Here is a 25706-nt window from a genome sequence, read left to right on the forward strand (position 1 = left end):
GTTATTTTTGGCTGGACGCCGGTGGAAAAAAGCACTAGGCGGTGTTTTCCTATTATTTTCGCTTTAAATTTTCCAATAAACCTGCCTTTAGACCGTTATTTTGCCAAGGAACACAGCAGTCTGCAAGACAAGTGGGTAGGTTTTTTTTTTAACTTGAACTTGCTGGCTCTCGCTTGTGGTATGCCAGCTTGAGAATTGAGATTACAATTAATATTTCATTACTACTGGAATGACAGGACCAGTGGACAAGATTTAGGATTTATTTAATGTTTTTGCTTCAATTCATCTCAGAACCTTACATCATTGTTGTCAGGCACATAGCCTCGGTCACAGGTCGTGGCCCCGTGCGGCGTGCCCCCTTCAAAAAAGGAAAACTCCTCGGAATCGGCCCACTATATTTTGGGTATGGTGCAGCTGTTTTTATTTATTTAATTTATTTTTATTTTTTTGCCTTAAGGATGGGGCATGGTGTTAATGTATGGTTCTGTGGTCGTGTGGGACCGTGGGTGGACACTCCTGGTCGTCTGTTCATGGGCGGCGGACTATTTCGTAGATTAGTTAGTGAAAAAAATGATACCAACAAAATACCAAACACATTAAGATTGAAATACCAAATACCGAGTTGGTATCAGTTTGGTATCGGTATACCAAAAAGTTTTTTAAAAAATGGTGGATGGCCCCCGTGGCCCCTCTCTCCCTTGGTTACGTCCCTGATTGTAGTGGGTTACTGATGTGTCAGACATAGGTGCAAGACTGAGATGGATCAGTCAAAGTCAAATCAAATTGGAGTTTGGTGCCATCATGTGCATTGTGATGCTTAGATAGCTTTTTAGAGCCATGGTATCTAATGACATGCATTTTTAGACTGTTCTTTGTAGATTGAAATATATGAACAATTCTCAAAAGCAATTTTTGCTGCTTTAATTGATCAAAACTGCCTAGTGAGTGGTGCCAACTTGTTCTCATATTTGCATTCTTTTCCAGGCATGGAGAATCCACCAACCACTGAGCTGGTAGTTCAAGCGATCCAGACTTTGTATCATGATCCAAACCCAACCAGCAAAGAGCAGGCATCCAAATGGCTCCAAGAGCTACAACAGTCAGTGAGTGCCTACCTACTAGCTATCTAGGTCCCAAGAAAGGCCAGGGAAGGGCCTAGATGTAACTTATTGTCCTACATGGATGACTTACTTCAAGATAATGCTTGGAAGACACCTATTCTTGTCATGTAAAATGCATCCTCTGCATGTGCTACTAAAGCTACTTACTTAGGTTTGTTCTTGTTCATAACTGGTTTTCCTTTGGAACAACTGTTATCATGGTATCCATGATCCAGATGGTCCAGGAATTGATCACTGATTTTTTGTATTTCATCCAGTGCATAGTTTGGGTGTGGTGTGGTCCCTGACTCCCTGTCGTCACTTATTTGTCATATATCTGCTGAGTTCATTGTTAAACTGCAGTAAAAAAGATTTGACAGCTGATGTGCAGAAGTGTTTTGAGGATAGATGTCACCTCTCTTGTACACCTGTCATAGACATCAAATCTCACCTACCTTGATCAGCATCATTGCACATATAATCAGTGTCCATAGTGCCTTCATATTATTCACCAATGACTCACCAATTATCCAAGCACGGGAGGAACGGCCGGCGGCGTTATATCGGCGCTCAGATAGCTCTGCCAATGACAAAGGCCTATCTGGCTCTTGGGAAAACACACTCCTAGTAAAGGAAGTTCCAAGCTAATGCTGTGCCGACCCAAGACACCTGTCAATGTCACCGTATCCCCCTGGTACCGTACCCCGGTCACCGCCCGTTTCCCCCTCCCCGTACCCCGGTCAGGCAGTCACCGTCCGTCTCCCCCGCCCCGTACCCCGGTCACCGTCCGTGCTCTCGCGCCGTCAGATCGTGGCCTGGAAGGTGGCCGACCAGCTGCTGCACGATAAGCGCGACCTGGAATCGTGCTACTTCGCGGCGCAGACGATGCGCACCAAGATCCAGTACTCGTTCCACGAGCTGCCGCCAGAGGCGCACGGCTCGCTGCGGGAGTCGTTGCTGGAGCACATGGCCTGCATCACGGCCGGCACCAGCCAGATCATCGTCACACAGGTACTCTGTGGGGGTGCTTACCGAGCTGGGGACCCGGCGGGGAGGGGGTAGTCATCACTCAGGTGCTCTGCGGGGGGAGGGGGGGGGGGAGTCACTCAGCTGAGAACCAGGCGGCGGGGGAGGAGTAGTTATGTTTGTGCATGAGTCGATTTTGTCTTCGGGTAATGTGTGCTTTTTGTTTTCAAATCCCTGACCCTGACCTCTCCATCAGCTGTGTCTGTCGGTGGCCGACCTGGCGCTGCTCATGTCCTGGCTGACGCCGGTCCCGCTGACCCTGTCTGTCTGTCTGTCTGTCAGCTGTGTCTGTCGGTGGCCGACCTGGCGCTGCTCATGTCCTCCTGGCTGACGCCGGTCCCGCTAACCCTGTCTGTCTGTCTGTCCGTCTGTCAGCTGTGTCTGTCGGTGGCCGACCTGGCGCTGCTCATGTCCTCCTGGCTGACGCCGGTCCCGCTGACCCTGTCTGTCTGTCTGTCTGTCAGCTGTGTCTGTCGGTGGCCGACCTGGCGCTGCTCATGTCCTCCTGGCTGACGCCGGTCCCGCTGACCCTGTCTGTCTGTCTGTCTGTCTGTCTGTCAGCTGTGTCTGTCGGTGGCCGACCTGGCGCTGCTCATGTCCTCCTGGCTGACGCCCGTCCCGCTGACCCTGTCTGTCTGTCTGTCTGTCCGTCTGTCAGCTGTGTTTGTCGGTGGCCGACCTGGCGCTGCTCATGTCCTCCTGGCTGACGCCGGTCCCGCTAACCCTGTCTGTCTGTCTGTCTGTCTGTCAGCTGTGTCTGTCGGTGGCCGACCTGGCGCTGCTCATGTCCTCCTGGCTGACGCCGGTCCCGCTGACCCTGTCTGTCTGTCTGTCTGTCTGTCAGCTGTGTCTGTCGGTGGCCGACCTGGCGCTGCTCATGTCCTCCTGGCTGACGCCGGTCCCGCTGACCCTGTCTGTCTGTCTGTCTGTCTGTCAGCTGTGTCTGTCGGTGGCCGACCTGGCGCTCCTCATGTCCTCCTGGCTGACGCCGGTCCCGCTGACCTTGTCTGTCTGTCTGTGTGTCAGCTGTGTCTGTCGGTGGCCGACCTGGCGCTGCTCATGTCCTCCTGGCTGACGCCGGTCCCGCTGACCCTGTCTGTCTGTCTGTCTGTCTGTCTGTCTATCAGCTGTGTCTGTCGGTGGCCGACCTGGCGCTGCTCATGTCCTCCTGGCTGACGCCGGTCCCGCTGACCCTGTCTGTCTGTCTGTCTGTCTGTCAGCTGTGTCTGTCGGTGGCCGACCTGGCGCTGCTCATGTCCTCCTGGCTGACGCCGGTCCCGCTAACCCTGTCTGTCTGTCTGTCTGTCTGTCAGCTGTGTCTGTCGGTGGCCGACCTGGCGCTGCTCATGTCCTCCTGGCTGACGCCGGTCCCGCTGACCCTGTCTGTCTGTCTGTCTGTCTGTCTGTCAGCTGTGTCTGTCGGTGGCCGACCTGGCGCTGCTCATGTCCTCCTGGCTGACGCCCGTCCCGCTGACCCTGTCTGTCTGTCTGTCTGTCAGCGGTGTCTGTCGGTGGCCGACCTGGTGCTGCTCATGTCCTCCTGGCTGACGCCCGTCCCGCTGACCCTGTCTGTCTGTCTGTCTGTCTGTCTGTCTGTCTGTCAGCTGTGTCTGTCGGTGGCCGACCTGGCGCTGCTCATGTCCTCCTGGCTGACGCCGGTCCCGCTAACCCTGTCTGTCTGTCTGTCCGTCTGTCAGCTGTGTCTGTCGGTGGCCGACCTGGCGCTGCTCATGTCCTCCTGGCTGACGCCGGTCCCGCTGACCCTGTCTGTCTGTCTGTCCGTCTGTCAGCTGTGTCTGTCGGTGGCCGACCTGGCGCTGCTCATGTCCTCCTGGCTGACGCCGGTCCCGCTGACCCTGTCTGTCTGTCTGTCTGTCAGCTGTGTCTGTCGGTGGCCGACCTGGCGCTGCTCATGTCCTCCTGGCTGACGCCGGTCCCGCTGACCCTGTCTGTCTGTCTGTCTGTCTGTCAGCTGTGTCTGTCGGTGGCCGACCTGGCGCTGCTCATGTCCTCCTGGCTGACGCCGGTCCCGCTGACCCTGTCTGTCTGTCTGTCTGTCTGTCAGCTGTGTCTGTCGGTGGCCGACCTGGCGCTGCTCATGTCCTCCTGGCTGACGCCGGTCCCGCTGACCCTGTCTGTCTGTCTGTCTGTCTGTCTGTCAGCTGTGTCTGTCGGTGGCCGACCTGGCGCTGCTCATGTCCTCCTGGCTGACGCCGGTCCCGCTAACCCTGTCTGTCTGTCTGTCCGTCTGTCAGCTGTGTCTGTCGGTGGCCGACCTGGCGCTGCTCATGTCCTCCTGGCTGACGCCCGTCCCGCTGACCCTGTCTGTCTGTCTGTCTGTCTGTCAGCTGTGTCTGTCGGTGGCCGACCTGGCGCTGCTCATGTCCTCCTGGCTGACGCCGGTCCCGCTGACCCTGTCTGTCTGTCTGTCTGTCAGCTGTGTCTGTCGGTGGCCGACCTGGCGCTGCTCATGTCCTCCTGGCTGACGCCGGTCCCGCTGACCCTGTCTGTCTGTCTGTCCGTCTGTCAGCTGTGTCTGTCGGTGGCCGACCTGGCGCTGCTCATGTCCTCCTGGCTGACGCCCGTCCCGCTGACCCTGTCTGTCTGTCTGTCTGTCTGTCTGTCTGTCAGCTGTGTCTGTCGGTGGCCGACCTGGCGCTGCTCATGTCCTCCTGGCTGACGCCGGTCCCGCTGACCCTGTCTGTCTGTCTGTCTGTCTGTCAGCTGTGTCTGTCGGTGGCCGACCTGGCGCTGCTCATGTCCTCCTGGCTGACGCCGGTCCCGCTGACCCTGTCTGTCTGTCTGTCTGTCTGTCTGTCAGCTGTGTCTGTCGGTGGCCGACCTGGCGCTGCTCATGTCCTCCTGGCTGACGCCGGTCCCGCTGACCCTGTCTGTCTGTCTGTCTGTCTGTGTGTCAGCTGTGTCTGTCGGTGGCCGACCTGGCGCTGCTCATGTCCTCCTGGCTGACGCCGGTCCCGCTGACCCTGTCTGTCTGTCTGTCTGTCTGTCAGCTGTGTCTGTCGGTGGCCGACCTGGCGCTGCTCATGTCCTCCTGGCTGACGCCGGTCCCGCTAACCCTGTCTGTCTGTCTGTCTGTCTGTCTGTCTGTCAGCTGTGTCTGTCGGTGGCCGACCTGGCGCTGCTCATGTCCTCCTGGCTGACGCCGGTCCCGCTGACCCTGTCTGTCTGTCTGTCTGTCTGTGTGTCAGCTGTGTCTGTCGGTGGCCGACCTGGCGCTGCTCATGTCCTCCTGGCTGACGCCGGTCCCGCTGACCCTGTCTGTCTGTCTGTCTGTCTGTCTGTCAGCTGTGTCTGTCGGTGGCCGACCTGGCGCTGCTCATGTCCTCCTGGCTGACGCCGGTCCCGCTGACCTTGTCTGTCTGTCTGTGTGTCAGCTGTGTCTGTCGGTGGCCGACCTGGCGCTGCTCATGTCCTCCTGGCTGACGCCGGTCCCGCTGACCCTGTCTGTCTGTCTGTCTGTCTGTCAGCTGTGTCTGTCGGTGGCCGACCTGGCGCTGCTCATGTCCTCCTGGCTGACGCCCGTCCCGCTGACCCTGTCTGTCTGTCTGTCTGTCTGTCTGTCAGCTGTGTCTGTCGGTGGCCGACCTGGCGCTGCTCATGTCCTCCTGGCTGACGCCGGTCCCGCTGACCCTGTCTGTCTGTCTGTCTGTCTGTCAGCTGTGTCTGTCGGTGGCCGACCTGGCGCTGCTCATGTCCTCCTGGCTGACGCCGGTCCCGCTGACCCTGTCTGTCTGTCTGTCTGTCTGTCTGTCAGCTGTGTCTGTCGGTGGCCGACCTGGCGCTGCTCATGTCCTCCTGGCTGACGCCGGTCCCGCTGACCTTGTCTGTCTGTCTGTGTGTCAGCTGTGTCTGTCGGTGGCCGACCTGGCGCTGCTCATGTCCTCCTGGCTGACGCCGGTCCCGCTGACCCTGTCTGTCTGTCTGTCTGTCTGTGTGTCAGCTGTGTCTGTCGGTGGCCGACCTGGCGCTGCTCATGTCCTCCTGGCTGACGCCGGTCCCGCTGACCCTGTCTGGGGTCCGTATCAAAGCGTCCAAAACCGCAGCACCCAAAGTACGCAACATCCAAAACCGCAGCGTCCAAAGTACGCAACGTCCAAAATACGTCCAAAATCGGGTTTATAGGGGGCATTCACAAAGTCCAAAACCGAAACATCCAAAACCGCAACGTCCAAAAATGTATCATCCAAAAAACGCAACATCCAAAGTACGTAACCTCCAAAACCACAACGTCCAAGGCACGCAACATCCAAAACCAACCTAACCTAACCTAACCTAACCTAACCGAACCTAACCTAACCTACTGATTTTTGCCTATCCCTAACCTAACCTAACCTAACCTAACCTACTGATTTTTGCCTACCGGGGATAAGGAAACCCAACCTAACCTAACCTTACCTAACCTAACCTAACCTAACCTAACCTAACCTACTGATTTATGCCTACCGGGGATAAGGAAACCTAACCTAACCTAACCTAACTTAACCTACTGATTTATGCCTACCGGGGACAAGGAAACCTAACCTAACCTAACCTAGCCTAACCCAACCTAACCTAACGGTTTTGGATGTTGCGTACTTTGGATGTTGCGTACTTTGGATGTTGCGTACTTTGGATGTTGCGTACTTTGGATGATGCGTCCTTGGATGATACGTTTTGGATGTTGCGGTTTTGGATGTTTCGGTTTTGGACGTTGTGAATGCTCCCTATATACCCGATTTTGGACGTATTTTGGACGTTGCGTACTTTGGACGCTGCGGTTTTGGATGTTGCGTACTTTGGATGCTGCGGTTTTGGACGCTTTGATGGTCCCCCCCCTGTCTGTCTGTCTGTCTGTCAGCTGTGTCTGTCGGTGGCCGACCTGGCGCTGCTCATGTCCTCCTGGCTGACGCCGGTCCCGCTGACCCTGTCTGTCTGTCTGTCTGTCAGCTGTGTCTGTCGGTGGCCGACCTGGCGCTGCTCATGTCCTCCTGGCTGACGCCGGTCCCGCTGACCCTGTCTGTCTGTCTGTCCGTCTGTCAGCTGTGTCTGTCGGTGGCCGACCTGGCGCTGCTCATGTCCTCCTGGCTGACGCCCGTCGAGGACCTGGTGGCCCGGTTCGGCGACTCGCACCCGGTGCCGCTGCTCGAGGTGCTCACCGTGCTGCCCGAGGAGGTGGGCTCGCGGCACCTGCGGCTGGGCGCCAACCGGCGCGACCAGGTCACCGCCTACTGCACGCGCACCTGTCCGCTGGTGCTCAACCTGCTGGTGAGTGGACCGAACCGCGCGGCCGGGAGCCACCTGATGTTCTGTCTGCGGGGACTTGGTTATCCAGCTGTAAGATTTGTATCACAAAATGATTTGTTTGCTAGCCACAGATTTTCCCGCAGTTCTATTGCACCTTTTACGGACCGCTCAGCTCACTGCGCGTAGTTATTCATTGGCGCTCCCTCCGCCGTTACAGAACGGTTCTGTGAGTCCGGCAGAGCCGGCACTGACCTCTCCCTCTGCTCGCCACCCAACCCCGTCGTTACAGAACGGTTCGGTGAGCGCCACGGAGCCGACCCTGATACACCTCCCTCCCCTCCTACAGAACGGTTCGGTGAGCGCCACGGAGCCGACCCTGATACACCTCCCTCCCCTCCTACAGAACGGTTCGGTGAGCGCCACGGAGCCGACCCTGATACATCTCCCTCCCCTCCTACAGAACGGTTCGGTGAGCGCCACGGAGCCGACCCTGATGCCCACCCCTCCTCCCCTACAGAACGGTTCTGTGAGCGCCACGGAGCCGACCCTGCTGCCCACCCCTCCTCCCCTACAGAACGGCTCGGTGAGCGCCACGGAGCCGACCCTGCTGCCCACCCCTCCTCCCCTACAGAACGGCTCGGTGAGCGCCACGGAGCCGACCCTGATACACCTCCCTCCCCTACAGAACGGCTCGGTGAGCGCCACGGAGCCGACCCTGATGCCCGCCCCTCCTCCCCTACAGAACGGCTCGGTGAGCGCCACGGAGCCGACCCTGATGCCCACCCCTCCTCCCCTACAGAACGGCTCGGTGAGCGCCACGGAGCCGACCCTGATGCCCACCCCTCCTCCCCTACAGAACGGCTCGGTGAGCGCCACGGAGCCGACCCTGATACATCTCCCTCCCCTCCTACAGAACGGTTCGGTGAGCGCCACGGAGCCGACCCTGATGCCCACCCCTCCTCCCCTACAGAACGGTTCGGTGAGCGCCACGGAGCCGACCCTGCTGCCCACCCCTCCTCCCCTACAGAACGGTTCGGTGAGCGCCACGGAGCCGACCCTGATACACCTCCCTCCCCTCCTACAGAACGGTTCGGTGAGCGCCACGGAGCCGACCCTGATGCCCACCCCTCCTCCCCTACAGAACGGCTCGGTGAGCGCCACGGAGCCGACCCTGATACACCTCCCTCCTCCCCTACAGAACGGTTCTGTGAGCGCCACGGAGCCGACCCTGATACACCTCCCTCCTCCCCTACAGAACGGTTCTGTGAGCGCCACGGAGCCGACCCTGATACACCTCCCTCCTCCCCTACAGAACGGTTCTGTGAGCGCCACGGAGCCGACCCTGATACACCTCCCTCCCCTCCTACAGAACGGCTCGGTGAGCGCCACGGAGCCGACCCTGATACCCACCCCTCCTCCCCTACAGAACGGCTCGGTGAGCGCCACGGAGCCGACCCTGATACACCTCCCTCCCCTCCTACAGAACGGTTCGGTGAGCGCCACGGAGCCGACCCTGATACACCTCCCTCCTCCCCTACAGAACGGTTCTGTGAGCGCCACGGAGCCGACCCTGATACCCACCCCTCCTCCCCTACAGAACGGTTCTGTGAGCGCCACGGAGCCGACCCTGATACACCTCCCTCCCCTCCTACAGAACGGTTCGGTGAGCGCCACGGAGCCGACCCTGCAGACGAAGCTACTGCGCTGCCTCTCCTCGTGGTTCACGTTCCCGGCGGACGCGCTCGTTCAGGTGGCGGACTCGGACCTGCTCAAATTCACCTTCCAGGTGCTGCACAACCACAGGGTGAGTCGCCTGCCGAAACTGCTAATGAATCTATTACACGCGCTCACAATATGCACTGTTCTGCTGAGTATCTCTAGCTGTCTCAAGCAAAGTGCGTTGTGTTTACTGCAGCTCTGTCCGTGTCCTCCTCCAGGCGTCTGACTCCCTGCACGAGGTGGCCACCGACTGCGTGTGCTCGGCCCTGTTTCTGATCGAGGAGGACCTCAAGTACCAGCCGCTGGCCAAGGCGCTGTTCACGGGCGCGTTCACGCTGGCCGAGCCGTACCAGCTGGCTGTGGCGGAGGAGCTCATCGACAAGTGAGAGATACGGGGGTCGGGCAGGGCAGCTGAGATGTAGCTGTCTGGGAAGGCTTTGCGAGGGCCTGTTAGCCGCGTGCGAGCGGTGTTGGGCTGCGGAAGTTGCCTAATATTGACACCCCTAGAGGGCAACAATATTGGTATTGCTGGAGAGTAACTGCAGGAGATCTGATCGCGGGATAAGGAGTGTGTTTCAGAGCGTACCTAGACCGGGAGATAGACGGGAGGTGTGTATATGACGCTGATCGATGCGGTACTCCCCGCCGACTCTGTGCTGTGGGTTATAACCGCGCCCGTCCCTCTCCCCTGCGGTGTACAGGTGCCGCAACTACAGCCGCATCTTCACCGAGCTCGGGGAGGCCGTGGTGACGGTGATCGTCAACAACCCGGGCCACGGGCTGGGCTCGCTGCAGGTGCTCGACATGATCCTCGTCTGCGTCGGACACCACGACTACGAGGTTAGAGACGGAACCGAGGAGGGCGAGCAGTGGGCGGGTTTTAGTTATTGCCCATCGTGATACTAGCCTCGACTCGTTATTTGTCTGTCACGGGCGCCAAGCTTGAATATTTGACCGCTGATTTATTTAGCAATGCTGAACTGAGGCATCAAGGATGGATAATTCTCACAACTTCATGCATTTTGTGAGCCATATTTAGTTTGAAATGCTTTTTTACTAACACCTAAGACTGTCACGTTTTTGTGCCGTTCCATCGTGCCTTCTGCGCCTTATCCGTGAGTCAGCGGTGTGTGAGTCTTTTTTTTTTTTATTCATCAGCATATTATAACATGTCATAATCTTGGTGACACTTGACGCTACATTTTATCTCACCGGACACGAAACGATCGTGGACGGTAGGTGACACATTGGTAGCGAAAATTGCACATCGTGTACTTCCATCAATGCCTATACCATCCTCCCACAATCCCAAGGTATCGGCTAGTTAGCAATCCGGTAGTTCCGCCGATACATCCCGGCCCGGGCCTAAGCAGCCGCGGGCGGGACAGAGCGGCGGAGACGTGAGGGCAGCGGCGCGCACGGGCGCACCGCAGCGGGAGAGGTCGAGCCGACGGAAACACCAGCGGCGGCGCGGCGCCGGGCCGCCGCCGGGGCCCAACCAGAAATCCCCACCGACAGCGAACACCCGGCAAGCGTGGGATAATAGGACAGGTAGCAGATGGTGAAGGAATGAGATGTGATGACCCGGGCATCGTTACCCTGTGTCACGAAAAGGCCAAATTGGTGCTGCTCATTAATATTTTTGAAATGTTTTTCCATTTTTGTGAAAAGATGTTACTAACATTTTTTCTCGCTGCGCTTCTCTCTTCTTTTTCGGCTTCTATTTTCAGTAGGGAGTGAAAATATCGTAAGCAAGGTCTTCTACCCTTATATTTGGACTTGAAAATTACTAGTTTCATTAAGGTTATCACTAATATGTTGATATCACTTAAATCTGCTGTAGCGGTGTGTGAGTCAGCGGGCCGGTGGGTCCTACCGCCGCGCAGCCCCTTCCCCCGTGCCGCTGCGGCTCACATGTGGTCAGAGGTGAATGGCGACGATTGGGGCACACCTGACCGACACAGGTGGTGGGTCGGCGGAACGGTGTACAGAGCCGCAGGTGTAACGTAATGACTCGGCCTCTCACCGGCTCCCTCTGACCGTGAGGGGGCAGCAGTAGCACAAACCACGGCTTTTTACAGAACGTCCGCTGGTTTAAGTGGTCAAGTTTCCGTTTGGACTAATAAATGTCAGAACATAGCGGGTGTGCGTAATGTAGCGGTTAGGTCTGTTGTCTGGAACTGAAGTATCGATACGATGTCCTGAAATAGCGTGTCCGAGCGCCACTCAGTCTTCCTGGCCCATCACTAGATGGCAGCTGCGTCCGCTCCAATCGCTCCCGCCGCCTCGCTGATTAGTTCTCGGTCTGTTCGTCAGGTGGCAGAGGTGACGTTCCACTTTTGGTACCGGCTCTCTGAGGAGCTGTACCAGCAGAAGAGCTCCGACCAGAACGCCCGCTTCAAGCCGTACTTTGAGCGGCTGCTGCTGGCGCTCTGTCGACACTGCCAGATGGAGTCGGATCATGTCAGTAACGGCCGGCCATATGACCCGTCACTCGACAAACGGGGTGTGGGCACTGGGCGCTAACGAATTATGGTGAGGGCTGAATGGCCTCGTTCAAATCATTTGGTTGTGTGTCACACTCACTCGTCGTTTTACGACTCAATTGTAACTAAGTTACAATGAGCTACGCCCTCAAGTCGAGCAATTCTATATAACTTTCGTGAAGATCAACACTATAAGCTTGAGAGCATTCTCCGTCGCGCACATGTTATCCATGTGGACGTGTCACGTACCCGGGATGTTATCTGACACATCCTCTCTCCCCCCTCTCTGTCCGGCAGGACGGCACGCCGGACGACCAGGACGACTTTAACGACTTCCGTGCGCGCGTGGCCGACCTGGTGCGCGACTTTGTGTTCGTGTGCGGCTCGCTGGACGTGTTCCACCAGATGTACCTGTTCCTGCAGGCGGCCGGCGCGCCCTGGGAGAGCAGCGAGGCGGCCCTCTTCATCATGGCCACCGTGGCCAAAAACATACTGCCGTACGTACTACCTCCGGAAGGGAGAAGGATTGAGGAAATTCAGGTTAGAAACAAGGCGAAGGGAGGAGGGAAGAACTAAGAAGGGTATGGTCAGGTTCAAAGCTTAATTTTGTTCTGTAGGGAAAAGCAATGCGTGCATGAGTCATGGTTTGCCATTGTTGGTCCAGACTGGTCTTATGTGTTTGTCTCGACAGTAAGCAGGACAGCGTGGTTCCCGAGGTGGTGCAGGTGGTGTCCGTATGTCCCCTCTAACTCTGTGTTTGTGTGTTTGTCCCGGCAGTAAGCAGGACAGCGTGGTTCCCGAGGTGGTGCAGGCCGTGCTCGCCCTCTCCGATAATGTCCACCTGGCGCTGAGATACACGGCCATCAACCTGCTTAACGGACTGGCAGAGTGGATCGGGGAGCACCCCAGTGTTCTAGGTAAGGCGGAGGACCACCAGTTAAAGAGGTGATATCACCGCTACAGGAGACCGGGCCGGGGTGGTGTGTGTGCAATACGGGAACCGAGTGACTGAGTTGGCCGTAGCCTGTACTGGCCTAAAATGCGGCACTCGTGCTGTCAGCTTGCACGATATTCCGTAAGAGTCCGTGCCGACAGCACAGTTGACAACGCTATTGAATTGCCGTGCGAAACGTAAACGGTGCTTTCAAACTATCAGTCACACTACCCATCATAATGAAAGCTGATTTCCACCCCAACCCGATCTGACCCTCTCACGCTACAACAAAAGGGTTAAACACGGTCTGACGTAGTCTAACGTCCCTCGGTGACCCCGCCAGAACCGGTGCTGAACTTCCTGCTGGTGGGCCTGCGGGTGGCCAAGCTGGCCACGGTGTCGGCGCGCGCGCTGCGCTCCATCTGCGCCCAGTGCGACCGCCAGATGACGGGCCACCTGAGCGGTCTGGTGCAGATCGTACAGGCGCTGGACACGTTCAATATCACATCGGACGCCGCCGTCGGCATCCTGGAGGGAACTGCCAAGGTGAGCGGAGGGGAAAGTAGGGCGGATAAGGAACCAACTAATGGAGGGAAGAAGACAACTGGTCTGGAGACTGGGAGGATCTGCCTCGTTAACCGTGGGGGATGTAGAGGCGGCGCAGCGTTCATCATTAGATTATAAAATAGAAAGGGAGTTGAACGTTAAGTGCGAGGGCGGGTGACTTTGTTTAGGTAAGCAGAGGTCAGTTAGGTAACAGGCCTCGGTGCTCGTCACAGGACATGCATGCGGGATTCTCCCCGGTCTGGCCAACATTGTCATGGGAAGTTTACAAATACCCTGTCGATGTTTTTCCAGCTAAAACCTTTTTAATCCAACTAAGTCTTTCATGACTCCCAGCAGGGGAAATGCCACCGTGCTTCATGAATCAGAAAACAATTTCGCCAAGTCGCAGTAGGGCTCCGATCTTTGGAGATCGGTTTTTCCATGAGTGTGCATATTTTCATGCCCACCTTTCCGACATTTATGGAGAATTTCAGATATCTCCGTTCCCATCTTGCCTCTGTCTGAGGTGCGGCTGGCCCCTGGACTTATCGTGGTTCCCCTCCCGCGGGGTCCCACGCCAGGCCTGCGAGTCAGCCGGGGCCCACGTCCCCCTCCCCCCCCCTCCCTCCACACGGGGAGATTTGCGGACTCCAGATGGGCGGCCTATGCGGTAATAGGATTGACCATTACATAACTGCGGCCGCTATCCCCGGTCGGGAAGTGCCTCACAGTCGGGGTGTGTTCGTGACATTGAAAATACCGCGAGGGTGGCTTCTTCGAAAATCGTGGAATTGCGCCGTGTGAAATGAAATCATGAGATGTAAGTTGGGCTTACCGTTCGTTTTGTGGTTACTTTTGGTAAGCAGGTGTTTTTGTTCTTGTTGTCTGGAGATTGTACATCTTAAGAACAGACTTATTTGTATGAGGTATTTACCAAGTAAAACTTATCCGGAATATTCTCTGGCAATTTTCAATGTCAAAAATTATGTAATCTGGTTACACAATTTATCTTATGCTAGCATGTTATATATCTTGTTATTTTGTTATTTTTGTGTTCGTCAGCTGTGTTTTGTGGTGGCTTTCTTTGTTTTTTGGCATTTGTAGATGTACTGAGGCTCACTGAAATCACGCGATCTTGAGATGCGTTTTAGGATCAGGTGTTTACCATCGTTTGCAATTTGTATGTGGCGCCTGACAGGGGTTGACAGTTTACAAGGTCAGTTTGTATTTACCATCAATCGCGTCTGATCTCTCACCAGACGTCTGAGGTATGCCGTCCTTTAATATTTTTCGCCGTAAAAGTCTGGTTGTGAGGATGCTATCGCTTTTTTGCGCTTTTTGTTTCAATGCCACCACACCTTTCGCTTTATTGGTAATGAGACGGTGTTGTGACTCGTTTCTTTTATAGATCACGCTCATCGCTTTCTTTGTTAGCATATTATCGTCTGAAGGTTACAATTGTGTCGTGCCTATAGGTTGCGAGTTTCCCAAACTCCTTTAAAGGTCCCTCAGCACGCCAAAGTCGCAAAAGCTTCTTAAAGGCATACATTTTTTTCTACAAAAGTTAGACAGGTAAATATATTATCATTGCATTACTTTGGTCTAACTCAGAGCATACGCACGCGATGTTTCTTCTCTAGTACCGGTCTGTGTAAAGTGATCGTTTCCCACATGGTTGGCTCCCTGGAACTGTGCGTATTTCCATGGTTACCGACTGTTTTCCGTCCTCTGCCCTCACGTGGTGGATATCAGATTGTGTATTTCCATGGTTACCAACTGTTTTCCGTCCTCTGCAGTCTGCCCTCAGGTGGTGGATATCATATTGTGTGCTTCCATGGTTACCGACTGTTTTTCCGTCCTCTGCCCACAGGTGGTGGATATCATATTGTGTGCTTCCATGGTTACCGACTGTTTTTCCGTCCTCTGCCCACAGGTGGTGGATATCATATTGTGTGTTTCCATGGTTACCGACTGTTTTCCCGTCCTCTGCTGTCAGGTTGTGGCCAACAGATTGTGCGTGTTGCCATGGTTACCGACTGTTTTCCGTCCTCTGCCCACAGGTGGTGGATATCAGATTGTGTGTTTCCATGGTTACCGACTGTTTTTCCGTCCTCTGCCCCCAGGTGGTGGATATCATATTGTGTGCTTCCATGGTTACCGACTGTTTTTCCGTCCTCTGCCCCCAGGTGGTGGCCAACATGCCCCCGGAGGCGATACCGGAGATGATCAGCAAAATCTGCCAGCCGCTGCTCGGGCCGCTTCAGCAGACCGTAGACCAGGTCTGTGGGCTCTCCGTACAACCGGCTCGCGGTGGCCGGCAGATTCGGGGAACGGGCCGCCTAAAAACGCACACTGGGACTGTCCGCAGTGACTCGGTCTGACGCAGAAAACGCTCCAAAATCCCCGCAGCCTGACGCAAAGACATCGTTGCGTAGTTCTTTTTCTACACAATTATGTTCAGCAGGGGATTGGTTTAATTATAGTATCCATTCTTCGAGACATTGGGGGATTAACCAGTCGTGGAATCGTCGATACGTCCGTCTGTTATGTAACAGAAATATTCCCGTTCGCTGGATTTTCCGGGGTGAATGATCGGCTGATACGGCTCACGAACGTCCGTTGTGAATGGTGAACTTGCGGTGTCCGCTCATAGATGGCGCGCACTGTCTCGATTTGCGCCCGGTCCGCCTGCAGCTGGCGCGTGACGCCCTACTCAATTGAACTGCAGACTTTTAACCCGTGATATTGAGGTAGTTGATAATCACTGCATTGATCGAACCTGGCCGTTACCGAATACTTAACGCCCTCTGTGATTTCTGCAGCTGCTTCCAATTTGACATAAACTAGGTGTTTATGAAATGCCAAATCATCTATGTCAAATTGACCGTTCCCGTTTAGTTACTGACTCCCCGGCCTGTCTCGACAGGCGGGCGACAGCCGTCCGGCCAAGGGCTCTCGGTCTGACCCGGTGCTGTGGCTGGACCGGCTGGCGGCCGTGTTCCGCCACACTCACCCGGACGTCTCCAACGGCCAGATCCACCCCTGCAAGGCCGTCTTCGAGGAGGTGAGCCGTGTGACGTGTACTGTCTGTCAGGTGTGGAGTGTTGGTGCATGACGTCTCTGAGCAGGTGTATTTCGGGTGAGGGGAACAGAGTTGACATGTCTTGTACCGGGAAGATTCGTTATGAAGCGTACGTGACTCATTTATTGTCATCGGGACAGGTTGATAAAGGTGCATGCTTTTTAATGGATGGTCTGTTTAAGAGTTGCCAGATCATGTGCCAGTCGAGAGTTTTCTTATACCTACCTGAAATTTCAATAACAGACCAGTTCTGTGAAGCGATTATCCTTCATTAATTAAAATTGAATCTACTTTTGGCAATTGATGGAAAAGTACATCATCCCATCGAGTCCAAGATCAGGTCGGTAACACTGGGCTCTGTTGTCCTGCCCGGGGTCACCTTCACACGATATATGACAATACGCAGCGCGCCGGCTCAGAGATGTCCGTGACTGGTCCTCCAGGAAGAGGCGAGACGCACCTTCAGACTGCGGGAAGGGATGGGACAAATACGGGGATTTGTGTAGTTATATGTTCGTTAGCAGTCATACTTAGTCGTGTTTACATCAACGGAGACATGTGTGGACTAACAAGGTGTGCTCTGTAATATCAACCACAGGGCGTATTAGCGCTGTAAATAGTCCGTTCGACATATCCTAGTGTGGTGTCAGGTACGTGTTTATAACGCCTCCCTGCACATCAGGACACGGGGCGGGCTGTGACGGTCCGCGGGTGGGCGCCATGGGCGCGTACCGGTCTGTAGAGCCGCCGGTCGCCGGGTCCGGCCCTTGGTCCGACGGCGGCCCGCTCTAACCCCGCAGAATATGGCGATCTGTGCCGGCCGCGGATTAGTCGAGCCCCGGCCGGCCGCCCGACCGGTGCTTATGTAATGCCAGATGTGGTAATTTGTCGGAGCGGGTGAAACTCTGGACGGTGGCCTTGGAGTGCCCGCCGCTGCGTTATCTGTCAGTTGAAAGCACTCCGGAAATGAGAAGATGGGATGGTGCAGAATGTTCGTGATGAAGTAGGTTCTCAGAGATTCCGTGTGTAATTTTTCGCTGACGTTGCGGCATATCCGCCTTTTTTAAAACTCCGTCCAAGCTTTGTCTAACTAGCTAACATCGGAAAAAGTGTGAATACGACAAGCTTTACCACATCATCATTCATGCTCTGTAAGAATGGATCACTCGATATGAGGTGCTGTTGGAAACGGTATGCTAAGTTCAGTTTGGGTCCAGCTCTTGTTCATTCTAGTATAATTCAGACATACTTTTTCGAAAATTTGTGGCTGTTATTCACTTAATATCGTTTAGTTTCGTAGGTTCGATATCACACCTTTTTCAATCCAGTCGAGAATCGCATCACTGGCTAGGTTTAGCGAACACTGCCTGTCACGACGCTCTTTAACTCACCCTCGCTCCCTGTATAATAGTGCCTCCCCCTCTTCGTGCTGTAACTGCCCCCCCCCCATCCCCTATCAGGTGTGGTCCATGCTGTGACCCTCCCCCCCCCCCCCCACCCCCATACGGTAGGTGTGGCCGGTGCTGTAACTGTCTCCGCTATACAGCAGGTGTGGCCGGTGCGCTAACTGCCCCTCCCCCCCCCCTACACAGCAGGTGTGGCCAGTCCTCTCAGCGGTGATGCGCCGCTTCCAGCGCGACGGCCGGGTGATGGAGCGCTGCTGCCGCTGCCTGCGGTTCGCCGTCCGCTGTGTGGGCGCCCAGTCGGCGCCGCTGCTGCAGCCCATGACGGCGCAGATGGTGGAGATCTACGCCACCACGCAGCACAGCTGCCTCATCTACCTCGCGTCGGTCAGTGCGCCCGCTGGGAGGCCGGGCTCCGCGGGGTGGGAGGGCTGGAGGGCTGATGGATCAGGTTGTATGGTTTGAAATTGAGACGAATGCCATGACGGAAAATTACTCAGTCGTTCATCTGGCTATTGGTGCAGCGATGCTGATGGATGTCAGTCACTAAGTTAACTCATTGTAGTTTATATCGTCGCGCTCGAAAGTTCCGATGGTCAGATAGATTATGGAAGACTTTGAGAATCTCGGCCTTCCCAGTGGGACAGTCACAAACCCGGTTTACATAGCATATTTGACGAGGCTCTAGCTCGTTAATTTGGCGATAATTTCGATACAGTGGTCTTCAAATATTTAGAGGGGATCATTTTGTAAATTGTTCAGCACCATTGGCATCTTTTGCAACATCACGGACGGAGATATAAGCTTGCAACAAACCCTATGTAAACGCGTCTACAAAGCAATGCAATCTAATAACCGGCTGTGTGGCGGGTTGCGGTCCGACCGATTATGTCTCTCCCGTCCTGAGTCACCACTGACTGGCTGTGTTCTCAGTGGGTGGCCCGTCGGAGTCCCCCCCCCCCCGCTCCTTCCGCGGCCTGCCTTGGTAGACAGGTGCGCCGGGGCTGTTACTGTAATACAGCGGCCGGACGGCAGGGGGCGCCCGTGGGGCCTGACTATCACGTACAGGTCTCGCGAGATCAAGCGGTAGGTTTTGCACTTTTACATTTCCGGTTATATCTCAGAAACTAATCGATCCACGATGAAACCATTTTACACGATCATGGCCGGCTTGTTACCCAACAAGTCGATCGCATCTTCAACACTTAAAAGCTTAAGATGACGAAGATATAGCCTGAAGTACAATAAATTTTCTAGGTGCAAAACCTACCGCTAAAACCCGCGAGACCTGTACACCATCGGTGTACCGTGTGCACAGTCCCGACTAGCAGACTGTCTGGATGACAACGGTTTGGGAAGGGATAGCTGTCAACCTGTCCATGTCACTATGGGTACCGTGGACAGCCCAGGGGAGCCGCTCTCTGTCTGGGGTGAGATGGGACAGCTGTCAGCCTGTTCATGGCACTAATGACCGGGCCGAACCGTGAAATGGCTGGTCTCATGGGCGGGATGAGACTGGACGTGTCCATTTGCGTCTGCTGTCGATGCTGTGGGACCGTTCCGCTAGCCGCCTGTCGGTGAGGTGTGCGGTTGGCTGAGGTGTGTGGGTGTTCACTTGTCTAAGGCACTATCGGGCTCGACAGACTGTCTGCCGGTGGGAAGGGATCAGGGACGGGTGTCCGCCGGCGCCTGCCACCTACGCCATACACCGGAGCGGCCGTCTGTCCGCCCCCTAGTGTCTGCTCCTCCGCGGAGCGTCCGGTCCGCCGCCGGAGTATGGCACTGCAGTGACGCCTAGATGGTCCTGTCAGAAGACCAGCTGCAGTGCCACGTCGGTGACCCTCCCCCAGCACACACCCCTCCTGTAGCTCCGCCGGGGACTGCGGGGATACACTGAGTGCTGAGAGGAGGAGGGCAGGGCCTGGCCCCCGGCGGCCTTGGCTGGCCCCGATAAGCCCACCGGGAATGCCAGCAGCTCGGCACGCACGGAAAGTCGATAATTGATGGTGATTACGGCAGGAATTTCCGTTGCTGACTGCCGGCTAGCATTGTCTGGCTGTCTGGCCTAAGCTCAGCGCAACCCTGGTGCGTATTATTAGAAGTTGTCATTTCTGTATAGGGTGTAGGGTATGCTGGACTGCTTTTCATTGCTATGCAGGTGGTGTCACGTGGGTAGGTGTGGCGCCTCATTAATCACAGACGAGTCGCATAACTCGCGTCCGTCCGTCTGTCTGTCTGTCGGTCCGCCTGTCTGCGGTACTGGCGTCTGAGCGGCCGGCCGCACCCCGCGCTGTAACTCGGGATTGGGACCGCGCGCAGAGGACACTGCTCTCGGACTAATGGCGGGAACCTGTCCGCTCACATCAGGGAGTGGCGCGCCATCATATGTACATACGCAGACAAACCGCCAGACATGGTAACCAGTACTTTACCCGGCTGTCATGGCTGTCTGATTGGCATGCATGGCTAAACGTAATGCTTTGTTCTTGGGTTGTTCATACCGAGAGGGATGCCATCGCCAGACTGGAAAGCCGGTGTAATCGTGTGACAAAAGGTGTGCTGTGTAGGATATTATTGTAGACGTTACTGTAAGTAAGCCCCGGGAGATGTCGTTCCGGTGCCAAGGCTTAGTTCCTATTACGAATAATTCTGCTAGCGTTCTAAATCCTCCATCCCCCAGTCTTTTATCTCAAAACACTAGATCGGTATTGTTGTAAGCCCCAGCTTTGAATTGTATTTGTCAGGTATTTCCCTTTGGTGTCAGCCAACGAGCGTCTGAGGTCATGACAATACAAGCACATCAGGTAATGGTCGACAGGTTACACTGGTGTCGTCTCCTCACCGTCCCCCTCCTCCCCCTCTCTCTCCGGCAGGTAATAGTGGACGAGTACGCGGCGCAGCCGGAGTGCGTGCCGCCGCTGCTGGGCACGCTGCACGCCCTGCTGCCGGCCGCGCTCCCGCTGCTGGCCGGCCCGGACGGACTGCGACAGCACCCGGAGACCGTCGACGACCTGTTCCGACTGTGCACCCGGCTCGTGCAGCGGGTCACACTGCCCTTCCTGCGGCACCCGCAGACGCGCGACGTGACGCGCCTGGCCGTCTCGGCCGTCACACTCGACCACCGGTGAGGAGTGGGGACAGGGAGAGCCGAGAGGGAGGGATTCGGTGCCCGGCCACACACACCCAGGTGTTACACCCGGCCCGAGTGTGGCGGCGGTGGTGACCACACGCCAAGATATAAACTGAGCACCGAGCTTGGTGTCATGCGCCACAGCGACCCGAATTTGCATCCGTATGCTGAACATTTGCATCGCTAATAGAAACGTCCATGGTCGGCATCGTATTCCTTTTATGAATGAATACGAATCTCTCATAACTGTCTCACTGAATAGCCCCTAAGCCATGTTTACCGGCAGGGACTCCGGTTTTTCACCAGCGCAACAACGACATTTGTTATGACGCTCCTCTCTTATACCACACGTTTCCCGTCATATCCCGTCATAGTCCCTCGTTCTCCGTCACAGCTGCACAGCGAAAGTCGTCTTCATCAGCATTTTCACTGCTCAACTCACCGGCCATATCTTCCTCACAGCTGCGTCTGAGCCATGATTCAACACCGCACTGTGCCGCACCTTAGGGCCTTGTCCGCACTCATCTCCAGACACTCACCCTTCCCCACAGCTGCCACTGACCCATCTGACCCTCCCCTCCCCTCTCTGCAGAGACGCCAACGCGTCGGTGACCAAGTACCTGTCGGAGCTGCTGCGCTGGGGCCGCAAGTACGAGGAGCGGGACGACTTTGACGAGCGCCGCCAGCTGGTGGCGGCTGCCTTCGCCGAGTTCGGCGCCGCGCTCGTCGGCAACCTCATCCAGGCCACGCTGTTCTGCGTGGCCAGCTTCATGATCCCCGACATCGGCGAGGTGTTCATGGAGGCGCTTCTCACCGACCGGCCGGTGAGAACGACAGTGGCTCTCACTCACTGACGGGTAGTTAGGAGGGTAGGGGTTCTCACTGCTCGGTGGTGAGAACGGGAGGGGTATTTACCGACGTGTGGTGAGAGCCGGATGAGTGCTCACTGACGTGGTGAGAAGGAATGCTCACAGACCAGCTGATCAGCACGGCAGGGGTTTCATAGACCGGCCAGTGAGAACGGGAGGGGTTCTCACTAACGGGTGGTGAGACTGGGAGCCGCTGCTCACCGACGGGCCAATGAGACCGGAGAGGTGCTCATAAATGGGCTGTGAGAACGGAAAGGATTCTCACAGTCTGATGGTGAGAGCTGGAGAGCTGCTCACCGACGGGTGGTGAGAACGTAAGAGTGGCTTACCTACAGGTAGTCAGTGGGTTATTCCTACTCCTTCCGCATTTATCGCCCTACCTGGATTCCTCAAGATTTAATGATAGGCCATCAACGATACAAGATCAGTGATAAAAATACATTTCCTCTCCTGCCTCTTCTATTTTTGCTTCTTAAATCAAGGACTTCTGAAATTCCAGCCTCTTGTTCTTGACGTTCCTGGCCTTGATAGACCGCTTTGTGTCTGTGGATATGTCAGATCATAGCAAAAATCACTTCCTGTGCTGTACCATCTCTATCCTTGACAGTCTATGATTAAATCTGCAAATCGGTACGTTTTGGATCCTTACAGTATGATCTTCCCCGCCGTCCGACTAAGTCGTTGGTGAGTGCCGCAGGGGACGGCCGGTGTCCTCCGCCAGTCCTCCCCCTGTCGGCCGCGCCGGCCAGGTGTTACCGGCCGCCGGTATGGGCGGCTACTGGCACCGGCCGGCCGGCGGACAGGTGCGGGCGGCGGCCGGCCGAGCGCCCGCCGCCGCCCGCCGTATGGTCGGCTGGTGGCCGGGACCGGCCGGCGCCGCCGTGTGCCGCCAGCTGCTGAATCGATCCGGCTCGGTACCGCGCCGCCGCCCGCTGCCGAGGTGCGGGCCGCCGCCGGCCGCCGCCGAGGTGCGGGCCGCCGCCGGCCGCGGTATGGGCGGCTACTGGGCGGCAGGACCGGCGCCCTGTCGCCGCCGGGCGCCGCCCACCGCCCGCTCCGCCGCTCTGTTTACACACCGCCCACGGCCGGTCGGCGCCGCGGTATGGGCAGCTACTGGACGGAAACCAGTGGCGGGCAGCGCTGACGCCCTGTCGGCGGGTCATTCATTGCGCCACACGACGACAGGCGGCGCCGGCCGCGCTATCATTGTACGATGTGCGCCCTGCTTTACGGTGAAGGTGTCTTTATTGCACCACAGGCCAGACACGGTTTATCGGGGAAGTCGGGATTATGACACGTATGATCGCGCTCGATCTGTCGACGATGTTGTCCACTTTCCCCAGCGACTGTGGACAGCTGACGGACGACCTCAGGTGCTGGGGTGCAGATGGTACGGACTAGGTCAAAACGTTGCCAAACAAACCTGTTGCGAACGACACGGCCTTTATGGGAATGTAGTCTGACGAGGAATTGGGCAAATGAATGTCCTCATTCATCGTGAAAACTTGACACTAAAAAAAGCTACCTCCAGCAATCAGCATTGTTGTGTTGATGTAATCGGCCGCGTGTGTTTCAAACCCAGATAATCTCTTGCCGTGATTCAGACCGGTTCGTGCAATATGTCAGCGTGACTGACAACACACATCACGACGAAACGACCAACTTATTTATAGGTGATGCTCCACTTTCACGTGATTTTGCTAGTGCAAAGGGTGTTTTTTTTTATTTGAAAAGGGGTGAAAAGGTTTGTTTTTCCCACGCTGCTGCGAGTGGGTGCCCTGTCTCGCCCCGCTCCTGTTTTACTCCCTCAGTTGAGCGCCGCTGTGACTGATATCTGTCTAATACCGCCCCCGTTTTCCCCCCAGTCGGTGTGTCGGTGGCTGGAGGCCACGCTCAAGTCGCTGCCCACGGAGAGCGCCGGCGGAATAGTGACGGCCACGCACAAACAGCTGGTCGAGTTCCACAAGGCCGTCACCAGGTGAGCTACCGAGTTAGTGAACTCTGTGACTCGGAGAGTGCCACCGAACTCCCCGCCACGGCCGCTATCACAGAGCCACTGCAATGTGGCTGGGAAAGTCAGGGCTGAATACGCTCAGAAATCAAAGCTGATTCAGAATTAGATCATACGAGCTCATATCAATTTTCGTAGCTCACAATGTATAAGTGAGTCAGAACGTCAGATGTTATAAGTTTTATGATACAGTATCCAAATCTCACGGATTTGGATATTTTGGCGAGGTTTTCACGGATATGAAGATTCCCAGAGTTTGAGGCTAAATGTGATCACGAAAGCGTTCTCTGAGACCGCAAAGCGACGGAATGATTCATCTCAGAGTCCCAAAAATTTGGCCGCGAACAAATACGTATAGTCAGTGTGGCACATCCGGAAGGCACTAAGGCCTGCGTCACATCCTTGAGATGCTATCTCAGTTTGATGGCACATAGATTGCAGTTTGTCAAGACTAGCCATCAGTTGTTATCAGATTCAGGAAGACTGCCGGCTGCGTGAGACCTTGTGTGGTGATATTTTGAGACTCGCTTATCGTGCTCGTACCGTACGGTATTCAGATCGCGCTCGTACCGTACGGTATTCAGACGTCATCAGGGTGCGGTGTTTTCGTGGATGCCTGCTTACGCTTACCGAGACACCGCCGATGGGGATGTCAATGTTCATGGCGCCACTCATCTGTCTACACCATTGGTTATTTACGCGCTGCGGATGCCCTAATGTTTACGTCTGTATTTTTCTCCTGGCCCCCCTCCCCACGTGTGTCCGCCCGGAAACCGGTCCCGCCGACAACTTTCACCTCTGCGAGTCGCCGTCCGGACCCTGCGTGCCCCCCCCCCCCCTCAGCACCTCCCCCTCCCCACTGCGCTGCAGAGGAGCACCCGCTCACGTGACTGTACCGTTCACGCCTCTGTAATGCGGCGCTGACCTACTCCTGCCGTTTGGGGACTTATGTACGCTGGAACGCCCGGTACCATAACCAATTGTGTTTCGTGTATCGAGAGCCTGTGTCCCACCACGGCTTACTTCTGACTATGCTTTCATTTCCTGACTGCCTGCGTCTGTGTTCCTGCTGTCTTACTTCGGAGTTTTGACTGCCCCGTTGTCTAACCCTGTTTGTCTCCGTGTTGCCGCAGTGCCGAGACGACGCAGGACGCGGTGAGAGCGCTCCGCGAGTTCTCGCGGCTGTACAGATGATACTGCGTCGACTGAGAGCCTCCACAGGGTCAGTTACACCACCTGGGGCCGCCCCGGGGACGGGACGGCACGGCCGGGCGTGTCCCGGCGCGGGCCGACGGGCGGGTCTCGGGGAGGGAGGGCAGACTGTGATCGGACCGACCGGCCGCCGGTCTGAGAGTGCCGAGCTGGGGGAGCGATCAGCCCACCGGCCCAGCGGCGGCCGCTGCTCTCTGGCCGAGCTGCCGCCCCCAGGGAGCGGACGGGAGCTGGCCTGCCGCTCTCGGCAGCCGGGGTGGGTGGCCGGCTGCCTGTCTCAGGGTCCGGGGTACCTGTGTGCCGCCCCGGCAGCCCGGAGGTGCCCGCCGGCCGGGCGCCAGTGCTGTGAGGATTGGGGCGGGCCCCGAGCGCCCGCCGGGCTGTGCCACTCTCGCCGTTTTACGTTCTGGTCACGGGTGCTGTCCGCTCCAGTGTGTGGCGTGCCTCGTGTTCTGCCTGCCACGGCGTGCGGGGTTTTATTTTCGTGATGTGGGGGGCAGGGTGACTCGTGCCGGGCCGGAGTCCGGTCGGACCTCTGTTGGTGGCCGCCGGTGCGCCCCTGTCGTGTTGTGTCGTTCTGTGAGGGGCGGTATCCGCTTCTGCTGCTGTTTGTTGTGTGTGTGTGTTTGTGTGTCTGTGTGCGCGGTGATGAGGCGTCGTCTCGCCGCGCGGCCCCCGTCTCCCAGTCAGCCGGGTGGGTGGCGACGCACCGGTCTTAGAGCACGGACCGGCGCTGTTTTACGGCGGCGTATGTGGCGCACAGTGAGAGACACGGAGGCGAGGTCTGGCGCACAGTGAGATACGGAGACGAGGTGCGGCGCGGAGCCGAGACGGTGTTTGGTTTTTACGCGCCTATGTACGGTGTACCTACATACATTTGTTGAGCGACGCCCACCGGCGCCAGAATAAACTCGCAACCATTCCATGAGACGGCTGCCGATTGA

The 25706-nt window shown here is 56.5% G+C and overlaps 1 protein-coding gene across 2 annotated transcripts; it reads left to right on the plus strand.

The window, feature by feature from the left end:
• Positions 1-16: 16 nt before the first annotated feature.
• Positions 17-25706, plus strand: LOC122386731 (transportin-3-like). Of its 2 annotated transcripts, none has more exons than XM_043376239.1 (18): positions 17-135; positions 985-1103; positions 1908-2111; positions 7167-7391; positions 9025-9174; positions 9308-9471; positions 9791-9929; positions 11406-11552; positions 11873-12072; positions 12353-12492; positions 12853-13055; positions 15242-15334; positions 15982-16119; positions 17730-17927; positions 20414-20664; positions 21263-21494; positions 23405-23517; positions 24684-25706. In XM_043376239.1, the coding sequence occupies exons 2-18, from the start codon at positions 987-989 to the stop codon at positions 24742-24744; spliced, it is 2775 nt and encodes a 924-aa protein (XP_043232174.1). In that variant the 5' UTR covers positions 17-135; positions 985-986; the 3' UTR covers positions 24745-25706. The 2 variants fall into 2 exon arrangements, with proteins under 2 accessions (XP_043232174.1, XP_043232184.1); XM_043376249.1 differs by having other exon boundaries at positions 25-131.

This window comes from Amphibalanus amphitrite, unplaced genomic scaffold, assembly GCF_019059575.1.
Source record: "Amphibalanus amphitrite isolate SeventyFive unplaced genomic scaffold, NRLGWU_Aamphi_draft 000016F_arrow, whole genome shotgun sequence".
NCBI lineage: Eukaryota > Metazoa > Arthropoda > Thecostraca > Balanomorpha > Balanidae > Amphibalanus > Amphibalanus amphitrite.

Bases quoted from the DNA above. Each gene is read 5' to 3' on its own strand.
- LOC122386731 (XM_043376239.1), top strand. From the start codon at position 987: ATGGAGAATCCACCAACCACTGAGCTGGTAGTTCAAGCGATCCAGACT. The intron at 9,930-11,405 runs GTTAGAGACGGA...TCTGTTCGTCAG, and splicing joins TCGGACACCACGACTACGAG to GTGGCAGAGGTGACGTTCCA. The intron at 16,120-17,729 runs GTGAGCCGTGTG...CCCCCTACACAG, and splicing joins GCAAGGCCGTCTTCGAGGAG to CAGGTGTGGCCAGTCCTCTC.